Raw genomic sequence first — 15,946 nt, 5'->3', positions numbered from 1 at the left:
AAATAAGCAATATCATGGAACAGTTAATGTGAGTGAACAAGAGCAAAGAAAATATTAAAATCATTTTGGACTTTCCAATGTAAAGGAATGAAAACTCCAATGTCGAAAAGTTCTTCAAGTTGTCAAGAAAGAACTGAAGATGGAAATGGCCGTGCAGGGCTGCAGTGCGTTCAAAGAAGGGCTAAGAAGAATTTATTATGCCAAATTTAATTCCTTACTCAGCACATTTGTTCTTATTTCAATAATCTTCTTCTTCTTCTTCGTCTTCAGGTTCTACAACTCTCAGGTGAAAGTTTTGGCCATGGATGAATATACAGAGACATCATTTTATTTTTACTTCAATTTTTATTGTACCTGAGTTTTTGAATGTACTTCACTCCCACCCCTTCCACTAATGAAATTCCCCTCTACACACAGATCCAAGACCGCATATAGTAAACAGCACTGAGTGAGTATAATACGTTCCAGAAATATGTTCGCGTTTTCCATTGACGAAAGAGCTTTCAATATTGAATCATATTTTCGCACAGGTGCTGTCCGTTTGCCTACTTCGCATCCCTATTTCCTCCACCTGTTTCTGTTCGCCCCTCTGTAAAAGCAGGGCTGTGTTAGCTCTTTTCTGAAAACATTGATTTCTGTTAGGAATTGGACGTTTACGTAATATTATACAACTATTTAAAATAACTTAAATAAAAGGGCCTCGTTAAGTAATTAACTGTCACGTGATTTCCCCCCTTTCTACGATCCTGCGGCATAACCACTCGGACGGACAGTAGATAGCATGTCTGAGTAATTTTATATTTTCGGGTCGGGCAGAAGTGGAGATTGAATTTACAGTACGTAAGGTACTCTTTTATATAGTAGGTACAGAATTATTTCAACATGAGTTACTAGTACGAAGGACGAAACTGGCAATTGGAATTAGATGCAATAGTCTATAGTGCGATAATATGCACAAAAGAACTGAAGCCTGTATCGAAATGAACGGCCACCATTTTCAAAAATGTTTTTAAATATCCACTAACCAGATATCAATAAAGGAAAACTGGAGTGTTTTAGTGATGCAGACTTTGGAGGATTCAGCGAAACTGTTGCTATACTTTTGTGCTGGCAGCAACATCGCTACATCAACGAGCAAAGCTGAATTTATCGCGGCATCCGAGGCAGTCAAAGAAACTATTTCACTTGGTAAGCTTTTTAATTTTTAAATAATTAACAAAGCTACTGTATGCTTCACTCCTACAAGTGGCTATAATGACACAACAGTAGGAATATTTCAAATTCTAGAACTTCACAACAGGACAAAGTATGTAAATATTACACATTCCCTTATACGAGAAAGAGTGACTGAAAGAAATCTTGGATTACATCAGATTGCAACTTAGCAGTAAATTGCAGACATACCATAATCAGTAACTCATTAGCACAAGTAGACAAAAATATAACTTTATTTTTCTTAGCAAGAGAAAGTATTAAATTTTAAAGTATAAATCGAAGTGTTACATATAATTACGTTACAATATTTTGTTAAAAATATAGAAAACAACAAATGAAGATTGTCATAGAAAGTTTAGTTCTTCATGACTGGAGAATTTGCTACCATATTAAAGAACTTACACTAACATAATTATATATATATATATATATATATATATATATATATATATATAGTTCATATTCTTTTCCTACGGTATTCAATACTTCAATGTCACTTAAAGTTAGTACGGTATTTATAAAAGAGTTATTTTATCGGTTGTCCTGTATGGTTGTGAAACTTGGACTCTCACTTTGAGGAAGAAACAGAGGTTAAGGGTGTACGAGAATAAGGTGCTTAGGAAAATATTTGGGGATAAAAGAGATGAATTTACAGTAGAATGGAGGAAGTTACACAACGCAGAACTGCACGCATTGTATTCTTCACCTGACATAATTAGGAACATTAAATCCAGACGGTTGAGATGGGCAGGGCATGTAGCACGTAGTATTTAGTATTTATTTATTTAACCTGGTAGAGATAAGGCCGTCAGGCCTTCTCTGCCCCTCTACCAGGGGATTACAACTATAACATGAACAATAAGATTACAATTAATATGGGCGAATCCAGAAATGCATATAGAGTGTTAGTTGGGAGACCGGAGGGAAAAAGACCTTTAGGGAGGCCGAGACGTAGATGGGAGGATAATATTAAAATGGATTTGAGGGAGGTGGGGTATGATGATAGAGACTGGATTAATCTTGCACAGGATAGGGACCGATGGCGGGCTTATGTGAGGGCGGCAATGAACCTTCGGGTTCCTTAAATGCCATTTGTAAGTAAGTATTATTATTATTATTATTATTATTACTATTATTATCCAGAGTTTAGTAAATTTTCTTCATTTGCTAAATGTGGCATATTGATTTATATACACACATGTCAAGGCATCCTTAATCCCCTGCGTGTACATTCAGGTACCTTAACTGAGAGTCATTTCGACAGGTCAATTACTTTTATTGCAATTTTGTTAGAAAAAATTGTCGCGGATGTTCTTTAATTCACTTGCAACTTAATATGCATTCCAATTACACAGCCTACATGCGTGAATGCGAGTTTTTATTTGGTATATGGCAGTCATTCTACAAATACTTAAATGGCTGCAACCCTCTATTCTATTTTAGTTTGGAAACATGCAGATACCTTGCCTGTTTACTACAATGCTGTTAGTTTTATGGTTTAGAGGACATATATGCAATAATTCTAGTGCTTCAGTGCAACAAGTTTGTATCAGCTGGTACAAGGTAGGAAGTTATCCAGTGTATATTTTCTGCAGAAGAGGATTAAGAAGATTTTACATAATGTAAATAATTGCTGATGTCATAGAGTTAAATACCATTATGAGGCATAATTATAAATCTAATAGCCTACATGTGAATTCTGGAGGCACGAAAAATCTTTTACTTCGGATAGCTAATAGAATTAAGAGGGGCAGTATTCCAGTAATGACCAGTATAATTCCTGCTTTCGCCTTTAAAAAAAAATATAGGTTAGAAAACGAGAGTTGACCTACAGGTAATCAACACAGTGATTGAAATATAGATCATACATTTTGTAGGTCTAATTCAAATTCAAAAACAAAAGATATCCGTAGGTACCGGTACAGGTAGTTTAGTTAATTTCATAAGAACATACAAAGCCTTCGAAACAGGTCAGCAGAGTTATTGACATTCCTAGAAATCGAACAATTAAAGCCATACATAATATGCTCCACTGAATATCACTTGAAACACCACGAATTATACACTGTAAGGATACAAACTAGAAGGTACTGCTAGCTATTGCAGACAGAATCTACAGAAAGAGGTACCAGTATATGAATACTTTAATAATATCAACCTTTCAAAATTTAGCAGAGAAAAAGATTTAGAACGTCCGTGCGATATATATATATATATATATATATATATATATATATATATATATTTGAACTGGTAATGGAAATTATGGGAAAACGGCTGAACGGATTTTAATAAATGACCCCTCATTTTGAAGCTTGGAACTCAAAGTTTTTCGGAAAAATAGTAGTTTTCAGTGAAATGTCAATTTTTCAACATAATTTTCCTATTTTCCAAAATCCATCTGTCGTCAGTTTTGAGAACTAGCTAATTGTATTTCATAATAAAACAAAACACACACTACAGTAAACAATATTACACGAAGGCCATAAACTGGAAGAATGCTGACATATTTATAGCTCAAATTAAATTGGTTATTAAAAACTTAACTTACTAAAAATAATTTACAGGTTCGATTCTGTGGTGTGTAATTTTCTGGGTACAGCTGTGTATTGGATATTAAAAACTACAAAACTTAAGGTGGTTTGATGACATTATTACCATTAGAAATGAAATATTATTGAAGTTAATGCCATGATGCGACTATTTTTCTTTAATTATACATATTAATGCTATATTGATGATATGAAAGTGAATCGTTTTGGGGTTGTGTAAGTAGATGTAGCGAATAAAAAATTCGATTTTGATTTCTATATTTTACTGAGTGGCGGCTATATAGTATATGTTACTGAAAGCTATAAAACTTACGTAAGAAAATAATATTATACACATCTCAATCCGATAAAATGAGCTACAACACATACATGAAAAAAAAAAAAAACACGAATAAATGTTTTGAGGAGACTTAAATATTGACTGTCTCACTGAGAACACTAAAAAAGAAGCATTTAACACATTACTAGCAACCTTCAATTTAATAGATACGGCAAGATTTCCAACTACACCTAGAATACAAAGAGGGTCGGTTTCTGTATTCGATAATATGAGGAAGAATAAATGAGCGAGTTAGGCCCACCGGACAGTTCTCATTATAAATGGTCTGACGCACAACTAATAAGCATAAACGATAACCTTACTGCATCAAAACAAGACTAAATCTGTCACGTTCACACAGGTATATAAGTCTGGTTAGGGTACACCATTTCGTAGCATGTTTCAAATCACTATGATAACCTATAAAATGAACGAGCATATCAGAAAAACGCGGTTTGAAAACTGAAATCCATCCGCCCATTCCAGACTGTGTTATTTTTAATATACCTAGATACCGTTGGCCAATAGCAGGCACTTCGACTTTGCATACTTCCACTCGGTAATGAGTTTTGGAATAATATTCTGGGGAAATTCCACAGATAGTAACAATATATTTCTATTACAAAAAAGAGTAATTAGAATAATAGTAGGCACCAAATCTAGGGAATCGTGTAGGACTATTTAAAAAAAACTACAAATAATGCCCATGGCTTGTCAGTATATCTTTTCATTAATAGTGTTCCTCGTATGTAATCGTGAAAACTTTGTAACTAATTCAACAGTTCATAGCATAAATACACATAAAAAAATGACTTTCATACTCCATCGGCAAGTCTATCGTGCTATCAAAAAGGAGTGCGTTATATGGCAGTAAAAATTTTTAATAGCCTCCCTATCGATATAAAAAATGAAACTCAAAACATAAAATTATTTAGGGCCAAATGAAAGAAGTACCTAATTTCTCACGCCTTCTATTCTGTAGGTGAATTCATGACATTCAATAACACTTCATGAAATTGATACTAAAACTGTGTGTTGTACTAGTAGACTATATTGTAAATCCCGTCTGTATATATTTCATCTAGACTGTGACTATAAATTAAGACTTTATAATAGTATTAAGTTTTTTGACTTGTTCCATATTCTAGCTGTAAGCATGTATGAATACCATGGAATGTTAATAAATACAATACAATAAGACGTAAAATTGTCAGCTGTACCCAGTTGAAAAGCCTTGAGCTGTAGCAATGTGAATATCCTCGGTCCCCTGTCACTTAGCAATCCGTCAGTAATTATTTACTTCAGAACTCTGATTTTATTTGGATTGAGCGGAAAGCAATAATTTTCATTTTATCTAGTTAGTATGTACGACTTTGAAGTAGCTAGGGATATATTCTAGGGTAGACATAAGTGTGTGATATTATAGGTTGCAGGAAACTTGCAACTTTACTTACCTTGCCGATGTCGAGATTCGAAACACCGATCTTCACTCCATAGTCCTAATCCCTAGACATGTGGTAACATGCTTTATATTAAAGCATAAATCTTCGTCGGAAATTCAAACATTACGTCATATATTACGTAGAAAAGCGCGCCACTTCATCACACAAGACCAACTTCTGCCAATAAACACCCTTCAAACACCCTAATCTTTCCTCTAATATACATCCTTCGTAAAACACTAACCTGTCACTGATATACAACCTTCATCAAGCCCTAACCTTTCACTGATAACCGTGCTTGTAACTATAATAATATCGTAGCATTGCAAGTATATCTTGACGGCACTGCAATTATTGACGTCATGAGCAATTTACGTTTTGTCGCCTCCATTACGAACATAGAACGATCAACACATTGCCAGAAATTGTCGCTGCAACACGGAATGCAGAAAGACCCATATTACGCAATAGGATACAAAACGACCTGTTCGTTACAAGACATGTAGTTCCTACAACATTACATGTACACAAAAAATGGGCTATGATATTCCCAAGACGAAAATCGCGTATTTCATAACCTCGGTACCAAAGCATAACCTAGTATAGTAATAACCAGGGAAAGGATTTATATGTAAATACATATTTACTTATAAAGCTAATATAATTTATATTTTGCATTATCTTTATGTTTCACAATGTGTAGGGTTGAAAAATCCTACTTTTATTTTCCATATTTTTCCATATTTTAGAGTTTAGTACATATTTTCGTTAATTTCCATATATTTTCCATATTTCATATAAAACAGTCCATATTATATTAGGTTTAACAATAAAACAAAACAAAATTCCATTAACTTTTAAAAATACATTTCAACAATAGAGATTTAAACACATGTTCAGTAATCCCTTTAACATCAGAGTTATTTGAAAATTAGCAGTCCTATCAACAATGGGAAAGTAAGTTACAAAACTGTATTAATTTAATTTAAAATTTTTAACAGACTTCAGTTGTGCAGCTCAACAGTTAAATGCCAGTCAGAGTACACATAGGTTCAGTTTTGTAAATCATACTATAAAGACGGTAAATATGCCAAAAGTACGTCATTCAGTCAATTTAAAATCAAAACTAACAAGTTACATTTCAGAATTTAAAGAAGATGGTTTATCAACTGACAATAAAATATTATTTTGTAATTTGTGTCAGTGTGCAGTATCATCTACACAAAAGTTCCTGGTGCAACAACACATTACAACTAGTAAACATCAGGCCAACAAACAACTAAATTCCAAGCAGAGACAATTGTTTTTAACACAACCAACAACATCGAATGTAAGATCTGAGTTTAACATCGACCTGTGCCGTTCTCTCATCTCTGCTGATATTCCTCTCTACAAACTAAAGAATAAGGTCTTCAGGGAATTCCTTGAAAAATATACTCAACATACAATCCCGGATGAGTCAACACTTAGGAAGACGTATGCTCCATCCATCTACGATGAGACAATACAGAAGATAAGAGATGAAATTAAAGATAGTTCAATTTGGGTTTCCATTGATGAGACTCCCGACAAAGAAGGTAGACTTGTTGGTAATGTAGTTATCGGTTTGTTAAGTGAACAATATTCTGAACGAATTCTTTTACATTGTGATGTTCTAGAAAAGTGCAATAACAAAACTATAGTTTAACTGTTCAACGAAGCTATGGGTATCCTGTGGCCAAAGGGTATTATGTACGATAATGTGTTATTCTTTATTAGCGATGCTGCCCCTTATATGGTCAAAGCTGGACAAGCATTATCTGTTGTATATCCTAAATTGACTCATTTTACTTGTGTGGCGCATGCATTTCATCATGTGGCAGAAGTGGTCAGAGACAATTTCCCTAAAGTAGATTTGTTGATTTCATCAGTGAAAAAAGTATTTCTCAAAGCTCCCAGTAGAGTTAACGTGTTGAAAGAAATGTACCCTGAAATTCCATTGCCACCAAAGCCAATTTTAACTAGATGGGGTACATGGCTAGAAGCAGTTGAATATTATGCCGAACATATAGACTCTATTAACAATGTTCTCCTTGCATTGGACTCTGAAGATGCAGTCTCAATTGATACTGCGAAAACAGTTACCTGTGACATAAGTGTGAAGAATGACTTAGCTCACATTCAGCATACATTTTCATGCATCATAAAAACGCTCAAAAGTCTCCAAAATAGGCACCTTTCACTATCTGAAAGTTTTGAAATTATAAATAGTACTGTGGAACAACTGAATCGTGGTAGAGGTAAAGTTGCAGATGCAGTAAGAGCTAAGGTGGACACTGTACTTTCAAAAAACCCTGGATATGAAGAACTACAAAAGGTTGTTGCTGTGATGAGTGGTGAATCAACAGTGAAGATTAACTTGGACTTATCCCCAGCAGACATTGTGAAATTGAATTATGTACCAGTTACTTCTTGTGACGTCGAACGCTCTTTTAGTCAGTATAAATCTATCCTCAGAGACAATAGAAGAAGATTCACTTTTCAGCACTTGAAAGAAATGTTTGTAACCTATTGTTATGGTAACAGACAATAAAAATTGTGTTTTGTTGAAACTACATTGGAAGATAAGGTACGTCCATTATATTTTTTGTTTAGTTTGATTAAAATGTACCAATATTTAACGTACATAGTCATTTTTTTATAATTTTAAGTCCATATTTAATTCCATATTTTGGTAAAAATCCATATTTAATTCCATATTTTGGTAAAAATAACTACATATATATTTACATATTTCATATATTTTTAGTCCATATAAATCCGTTCCCTGGTAATAACATAGCAAAAGCATCCTATCCACATACAAAATACGTTTATCAACAGTAATCTCACTAGAGGTTTTGATTTATCTAGAGAAAATCAAAATTCGAGTGGGATTTCATTGACTATTACACGCTTAGAAGAAAGTATATAAAGATTAAAAGAAATAAAGTACTCTAATACAATAAACTATTAATCGACTTACTAAAATTCTATTTCACTAATGTTAGCTTCACCAAAACGTTATAACAGAGCCGCCATTTTCAGTTGACTGCCTATGCTGTAAACAAATGACGATCGCAAAGTATGTTTTATAGTACTGTACCATAAAGAATTTGCAGTTTGAAATGTTGGCAAACAAATGGTAGGGAGGTGATAAAAACAGAATAAATAAAGTACCGGTACTCTAATACAATAAAATAGATATTAACTGACTTACACTAGAATTCTATTTCACTAATGTTGACTTCACCAGAACGTTTGAACGGACCCACCTTTTTCAGTCGACTATCTATACGGGAAACATTATGACGATCGCAAAGCATGTTTTATAGTACCGTAAAGAATTTACAGTTTGAAATGTTGGCAACCAAAGAAACAAATGCTAGGGAAGTGATAAAAACAAACAAATGCTATTGAAATGTTGGCAAACAAAGAAACAAATGCTAGGGAAGTGATAAAAACAAACAAATGCTAGGGAAACGATAAAAAAAATACACAAATGCTAGGGAAGTGATAAAACTGTAGTATAAACAGCCATTATTGGTCGAAACACGTCCTTTCGTACCGTTTTTTGGTAGGTTATTTTACGACGCTTTTTCAACATCTTCTCCTCTATGGTACCCTGACCAGTGATTGAAGATGGTGAGTTTGTGGGTTTACCCTATTTTGAACATAGTAGTAGTGTCTGATCGTGGGAATCGTGTTGCAGTACGTTTTATTCTCCGCCAGGGTATGCTCCCGTAAATATTGAGTGTTAAAAGTTGGGTTAGAGTAGGTTACAAGCGGTACGTACCGGTAATACCAAAGTGAAAACCTTTGATGGATTAAATGGGAGAATAGCAAAGTGACAAGATATTGATGCATATGACAAGGAGAGATGCTTTCTTCTCAATTTTAGTACTTTGTACGTATTAGCCAATTCAAATCCAGAAGTTCTAAATAAATTTTGTCAGAAAATACGCCATGGACTGAAGTAAGTAATTGCCATCCTTTCGTCTCAAAGCTGGTTCACAACAAACCAGGAACGGAAACGAGAACGAGAACGGAAATATTGTTAAAATGTATCTTGATTAGAAAACTTTTAACATTATATCACTTTGGAATGTGTATTATAGATTTTTGGCGAGTTAAATATTACTGTACCTGGTTAACTGGTTTCGGCCTGTTATGGGCCTTGTTCAGAACTGGTGGTGCTGGTGTTTGCGCCAATTAAATGTTACTAACCGTTCACTCGATCTTTATTTGTGAGCACTACATGGAAAATATTTGTGCCTGCTTAGACTGCAGAACATGATTTATTATCGGTTGCATAGCCTTACACAGAACTTCGTGGTATGCATAAAAGTTTTCATTTGTACGATACATACTGCAAGGTGTCAAAATGTTTGGAACACAAGTTGTATACAAAATCTTTTAAATAAAAACGTTCCTACGATTACGCTCATTCACTTGCTAGCAGTTCCGCATGGGGTGAGGTATTATTCTGTGCTTGGAAACTATACGTAATCAAATTCAATGACAATCTATCCATCAAAATCTTTTATGCTCGACCATGGCGAAATGTAGTAATTATACACCTGGTAGTAGCCCTTTAATGCACCTAATTAAAGTACACCTATTCATTATAATTCAGTTGTTCAGCCAATGAGAAATCACCATTGTACCATTATAAAACCGCAAGTATCGATTATTCTCCGATATGCAATCGAAAGACAATTAGCGAAAAGTCACTGAGGCTGGAAATCCAATACTGTCGCAGAAGGTTATGTTCTGTTACTATAATAATTAGCGTTAATTGTAAATAATATTCAAATAAATTCAATTTTTCATCTCGTTTTTCAATTCTAAATCAATTTTCAGGTTATATGAAGCCTAATATTCATGTTATTCTCTAGATTGTATCAAGGTCAATGAAATTCGTATTTCGGAAAAAATCAATACTTTCGCGTCTGCGCACATCTCACAATTCAGGTCAGTTCCGCTCGTCACTTACATAACCATAACATGAATACTTATGAATAATTTCAAGTTAGAAATATGGTCGAGCATAAAAAGTCGTATGAAACTTGCCTATAATGGTATTTAAGACGTTCGTATGAAAGTTATGAAAGGAGCGCAAGCGAGTTTCATAAACAAACATACTCGCGTCTTAATTACTATCATTATAGGCTCGTTGCATAATGTAGTATTATAGATTGCATAGAACAAAAACTGTATCATAGTTTCGAAATTTAACCAAAGCTCTAACCATTATGAATAAACCTTTCTCAGCAAATTTAATTGTGCAAATATCTATAAATCTATTAATTATATCTTTTTCAGTTATGATGGATGTGATGGAGGCAGAACATGATATCGCCCCATTAATGATACACACAGAAGTGAAGAAGCCTCTTTCACAGGTAAATTTTTATTTTAGTTGGTTATTTAACGACGCTGTATCAACTACGAGGTTATTTAGCGTCCATGAGATTGGTGATAGCGAGATATTTGGCGAGATGAGGCCGAGGATTCGCCGTACATAACCTTGCATTCATATTACGGTTGGGGAAAAACTCGGAAAAAACCCAACCAGGTAATCAGCCCAAGCGGGGATCGAACCTGTGCCCGAACGCAACTTCAGACCGGCAGGCAAGCGCCTTAACCGACTGAGCCACGCCGGTGGCTTCCCACAGGCAAATTGGAAGTGGAAAATACAAGGTGATTCAAACCTAAAGGACCTGCACTTCTGCAGGCTCTCAGCACTACAGTCAAGCTAGCAGATCAACAGCTCTCATTTATAACATGCTTGCTGGCTCATGGCACTATAGCACGGACATCTTTGTCATAACTAGACCTCGGATTTTAGGTAAAAACCTATTTTGTTCCTCATAATATATACAAAAGAAAAGTTGTACAGGCCTATATACGAATTATGGAAATATATGCTCGAAAATGGTGGTTCTATACAACCTAAAAATACCTAATTTCACGTTACAAACTATTTTTACCTAATTTTACATTTTCCAATTTCTACAGTTGGTAATATGGAAACGCTGTGTAATTCTGTATGCCAGTCGTGCCTTGACAACAATTGCAGCATAGTTCGCCTCCTCTATTCATTACAGTGTTAGATTTCAGAGCGAAGACATTGTATTTAGTGGAAAGTAAAACATGAATGTGCTGTTCCCTTGCATCTAATACCAACATTTAAATATGCTCTGGTGTCATCAGTTGATGTGGAACGCTCATTTTCGGCATATAAGATGGTGTTATCTGAGAAGCGATGCAGTTTCTCAATGGAAAACTTAGAAAAGGTGCTAGTTGTATACTCTGGCTCTAATTATGGACATGTACAATGAAATAATGTCAAATGTTTCGGCTAATTTGTAATGGGAAATAAAAAAAAATGTCATTTTATGTTCACCTATTTTTGTAATTTTAGAACCTATTTTGATTTGTGATAGAACCTATTTTAGGTACCTAATTTAAGATTTTTAGGACCTAAATGTCCGAGGTCTAGTCATAACTACTGAATTACGTATATCAGGAAATGAAGAGAATCTTACTTTAATATCGGAGCAATTGCTCATAATGTTTCCCATAACGTTGTATACACATATTGGAGCTATATATTATATTCTTGGAGAACTGAATGCTATAATTGGGGCCATCCCCAATAATATACACATTTAATGTCTTCTGAAAAGATTTTTATCCCCATGCTGCATTTTCTCTCTATCAAGAGAATGATGCGTTTTATTTCAGTTTTGAATTACTATTGTCTTATAAGGCTTTACTTTTAACTATAGCACTTTATTGCATAAGCAGAACAACCCACCATTTCTAATCCCACAGTGAAGATGACATCACAATTTTAACATGAAATAGTATATAAGGACAAGATTATGTATGCACGTTTGATGTTGGGAGACAGTAAACTATCACTACAGTTGCCCGTGAAATAAGGAAATGCAATGGTAAAGTAAATCTATATGTAAGAATTAAAGTTTGAAAGAATATTAAAAATATAAAGTAAAATAAATCTTATATGCATTAATTTAAGTGAAAATTAATGAAGTAATTAATTTAAAAATATAAAATAAAGTAGACTATGTGCCTTAATATTTATATGAAAATGTATTTATTACAAAAAAAAAGCTATTAAGTAAAGTAAATACTAGCTATATCAATGTCTTAATGGAATTACATAAATTAATTTGAAGGTAGAAAGCAATTACAACTAAAAAGAAATTGATCTGCACGTGGAGACTCGAACCCTCGAACTTCCGACTTAACTACCAGCATTTTGATCAGTAGGCTATCAGTCACAACAATGAATTAAACTCTCTATATGAAGTAGTATAACATGCATAAATGTTTCAATGAATGCAGTTAGAATCCCCATGACTACTGAATGCAAATATTGAAATCAAATTTCATTTCTTGCAATATTTCACAATAAAATACGTTGAATTATATTTATATTACAGAGTTAATTATACAGCGCTTTCATTTCAAAAGTTCCCAGTCTAAATAACTAATTATTTAAATTGAATTCAATGAAACCAAAAACACGTCAATTTAGATACTGAGAGGGAAGTCTGAAATCAGGCTTAACCGTATTTTAGATTTCATTCCCAACCCCACTTTGAAATTTCAAATGGCATCCAAAACCTTTAATATGAAAGAATATTCAATTGTTTATACACCTCATGCATTTGTTTTCTATCACCGCCTGGCAACCTGGATTGTTGTCTTCCCTGCTGAACATCAACTAGTGGTATTAGCTGTTTTAATAACTATGATTATGATTAAGTCATTAGTAATGGAATGTGTTACCGAAAACAATAGTTTTATAAGGTGCTGCAAAAATTACCGAATCTTCTACATGTATTACATTGCGTACAAGTTCACGTCACTAAAGTCGATATATATCATCTTGCTCAGTTCAGTTTAGTTTACGTTTTTCGTACTCTCTTCTTAGGAAGACGCATGTGACGTGGATAGAGTGAAGGAGGAGCTGAAGTTAAAGACATCGGAAGAAGATGACGTCTCCACTAAGAGGTGAGTGTAATCTGTGAGTCTTTTGTCGATATTTTCGCTACTTCATTTGCACCATGACGTAGGGAGGGCATTCGAAACAGTTCCAATACTAATAATCGTGTAAGGAATTGTTATATTCCTGTCCACACCTGTGGAGTAACGGTTAGCGCGTCTAGCTGCGAAACCAGGTGGCCCGGGTTCGATTCCCGGTCGGGGCAAGTTACCTGGTTGAGGTTTTTTCCGGGGTTTTCCCTCAACCCAATATGAGCAAATGCTGGGTAACTTTCGGTGTTGGACCCCGGACTCATTTCACCGGCATTATCACCTTCATCTCATTCAGATGCTAAATAACCTAAGCTGTTGATAAAGCGTCGTAAAACAACCTACTAAAGTTATATTCCTAGCAACAATGGCTAGTGTATCTTTCTCACTGCTCCTATATGGAATTCTAATGGCAGAGCGAAGACCAGATGTCACTGAGTTGCAGTGGCGGCTCGTGATAAAATACTATGTGTGTTCACAATTTTGTGTTCCAAAATCGAAGAGAATTTGAAATCGTACGTTTTTAGCCTAATATGAAATGTCATGATTCCAGAGTTTCACTGTCGAAAAAACCGTACATAAATTCAAAACAACATATAATAATAATAATAATAATAATAATGAAAGCTAATCTTTTTATTAACAATTTTTCCTGGAAAGCCAGATTACCCAGTTCTTTACTCTCCAAAATTACTTGAACGGAGTTCATTGTTTACGTCTGTTAAAAGTTAATACATAAAACAATTTACAAAAGCGTGCGTTGAGTAATATAGGCCTACTGTATTTTGATTCACAACACACTGATACATTATAGCCTATACCAGTACTGTAATCCCATTCGCATAGATTGATTACTATAAATACATGCCAGTAAATATTATTCTTAAATAATATACACCACCATACAGATATTTAAATTCATACCACCATCACATTCAGCATGCAAGTGTTTCAAAGCCAAACTATGTTATATGCCGACACTGAAGTATAGTAACTCACAAACTACACTCTCGTAGCAGCACTGTACACACATCAACATAAAGTAAACGTTCTGACAGTGAGATGCTGACACCTGCAGGCTAAAATACAGACTTATTAAATTTTCTCGAGATATAGCACGTAAACGATAGGCATCGATGCAGCTGACATCTGTAGGGTAGATTCACTGTTCACTTAATGGTTTGTGCTCTTGACGAGTCATAAGCGGCCAGCGAAAGACAATTTTCTCTCGCGCACGCGTGAAATTCCTGAAACCTTCTTGAAAAGAGCACGGCTTGTACGTGAACGGATGTTGCCAAGTTTACATAAGAAGTTTATGCAAGATGCGGAAAGTTTAAAATACTCGATCCTGATATTATACATCCCCACTACGCCAATACGGTATTAAATAATAAAACTAGTCGTGCAATAATGGAAACAAGGTGTTCACGTGCGCTTAGTGACGCACCGCCACTGCTGAGATGCGACTAGTGCCTTATAAATAAACACTGAGCAGTATACTGCTTGTCATGACGGACATGTCTGTCTGACTAAAGGATGTCTGTGTAAGCAACAGCATATTTCCTAAACCTGGGTAGTAGTTGGGATGTGTGGGGACAAGGCTTAATTTCTCTTGTTGCAGAAGCGTGCATTTGCGCCGGATCTTACTCCAGCAAGGGCTTTTTAATTCCAGAAAATTACAGACGGATAAGTTCAAAGGCGTTTTGATATAATTGATACATACGAGTACATACGTTTAATATGCATCTATGTCCAGTTTCGTGAGGCTCAGTTGTGATGTAATTATAAATACAAAAGAGAAACATACATCCTGTGGATTGAATTGATTACATTTTATTGAGATTGACTTCTAAGTTATAACAGCTGTTCCATTGTGAGTAACTTCTAAGGTTTCCACAACTACTGCTTTTCAACATCATCCATTTCAATTATTTGGAGTTTTAACCCATAATTCAAAGCCCCGGGTTAGACGAGGATGTCTCCTCGCTATTTATTTTATTGGTAGTTGTCCACAATTTCCTCCGTGTGATGTAAGTTTATCCCGAAAACCTTTCCTAATACAATGCCTTAGATCTATATTACACTATCAAATTTCTGTGTCACAGAATATGATAAAATTGTTGATCAAATATATATGATCAAATGTAAGATTTTGAGTATATTATACTATGCCCTTTAATTCTATTAGACGGGATATGACAAACTCAAACAGCTGCCTCCAAGGTATCGAAGTGTAGCACTCGTGAGAACTGAAAAAATGAATGCAACTCAGAGACAAATTCAACATCATTATCCTATTCTCAAAAGGCAGTAGCTTGATTGCTACCTAA

The 15,946-nt window shown here is 34.6% G+C and overlaps 2 protein-coding genes across 2 annotated transcripts in view; one reads left to right on the top strand and one right to left on the bottom strand.

The window, feature by feature from the left end:
• Positions 1-15,946, bottom strand: part of LOC138691942 (zinc finger protein 239-like) — a 196,293-nt gene that overhangs the window by 79,932 nt on the left and 100,415 nt on the right. The window lies entirely within an intron of this gene.
• The window catches only part of LOC138716463 (zinc finger protein 841-like), a 45,243-nt gene continuing 31,758 nt past the window's right edge, over positions 2,462-15,946 (top strand). Inside the window, exons 1-3 of the mRNA XM_069849576.1 lie at positions 2,462-2,778; positions 10,872-10,951; positions 13,516-13,595. Coding sequence (XP_069705677.1) covers positions 10,874-10,951; positions 13,516-13,595 — 158 coding nt within the window. The 5' untranslated portion in view covers positions 2,462-2,778; positions 10,872-10,873. The remainder of the gene's footprint in view (positions 2,779-10,871; positions 10,952-13,515; positions 13,596-15,946) is intronic.

Source organism: Periplaneta americana, chromosome 16, assembly GCF_040183065.1.
Source record: "Periplaneta americana isolate PAMFEO1 chromosome 16, P.americana_PAMFEO1_priV1, whole genome shotgun sequence".
NCBI classification, from domain to species: Eukaryota; Metazoa; Arthropoda; class Insecta; order Blattodea; family Blattidae; genus Periplaneta; species Periplaneta americana.
The sequence above is the reverse complement of the archived record's forward strand: the minus strand, read 5'-3'. Positions and strand labels throughout refer to the sequence as shown.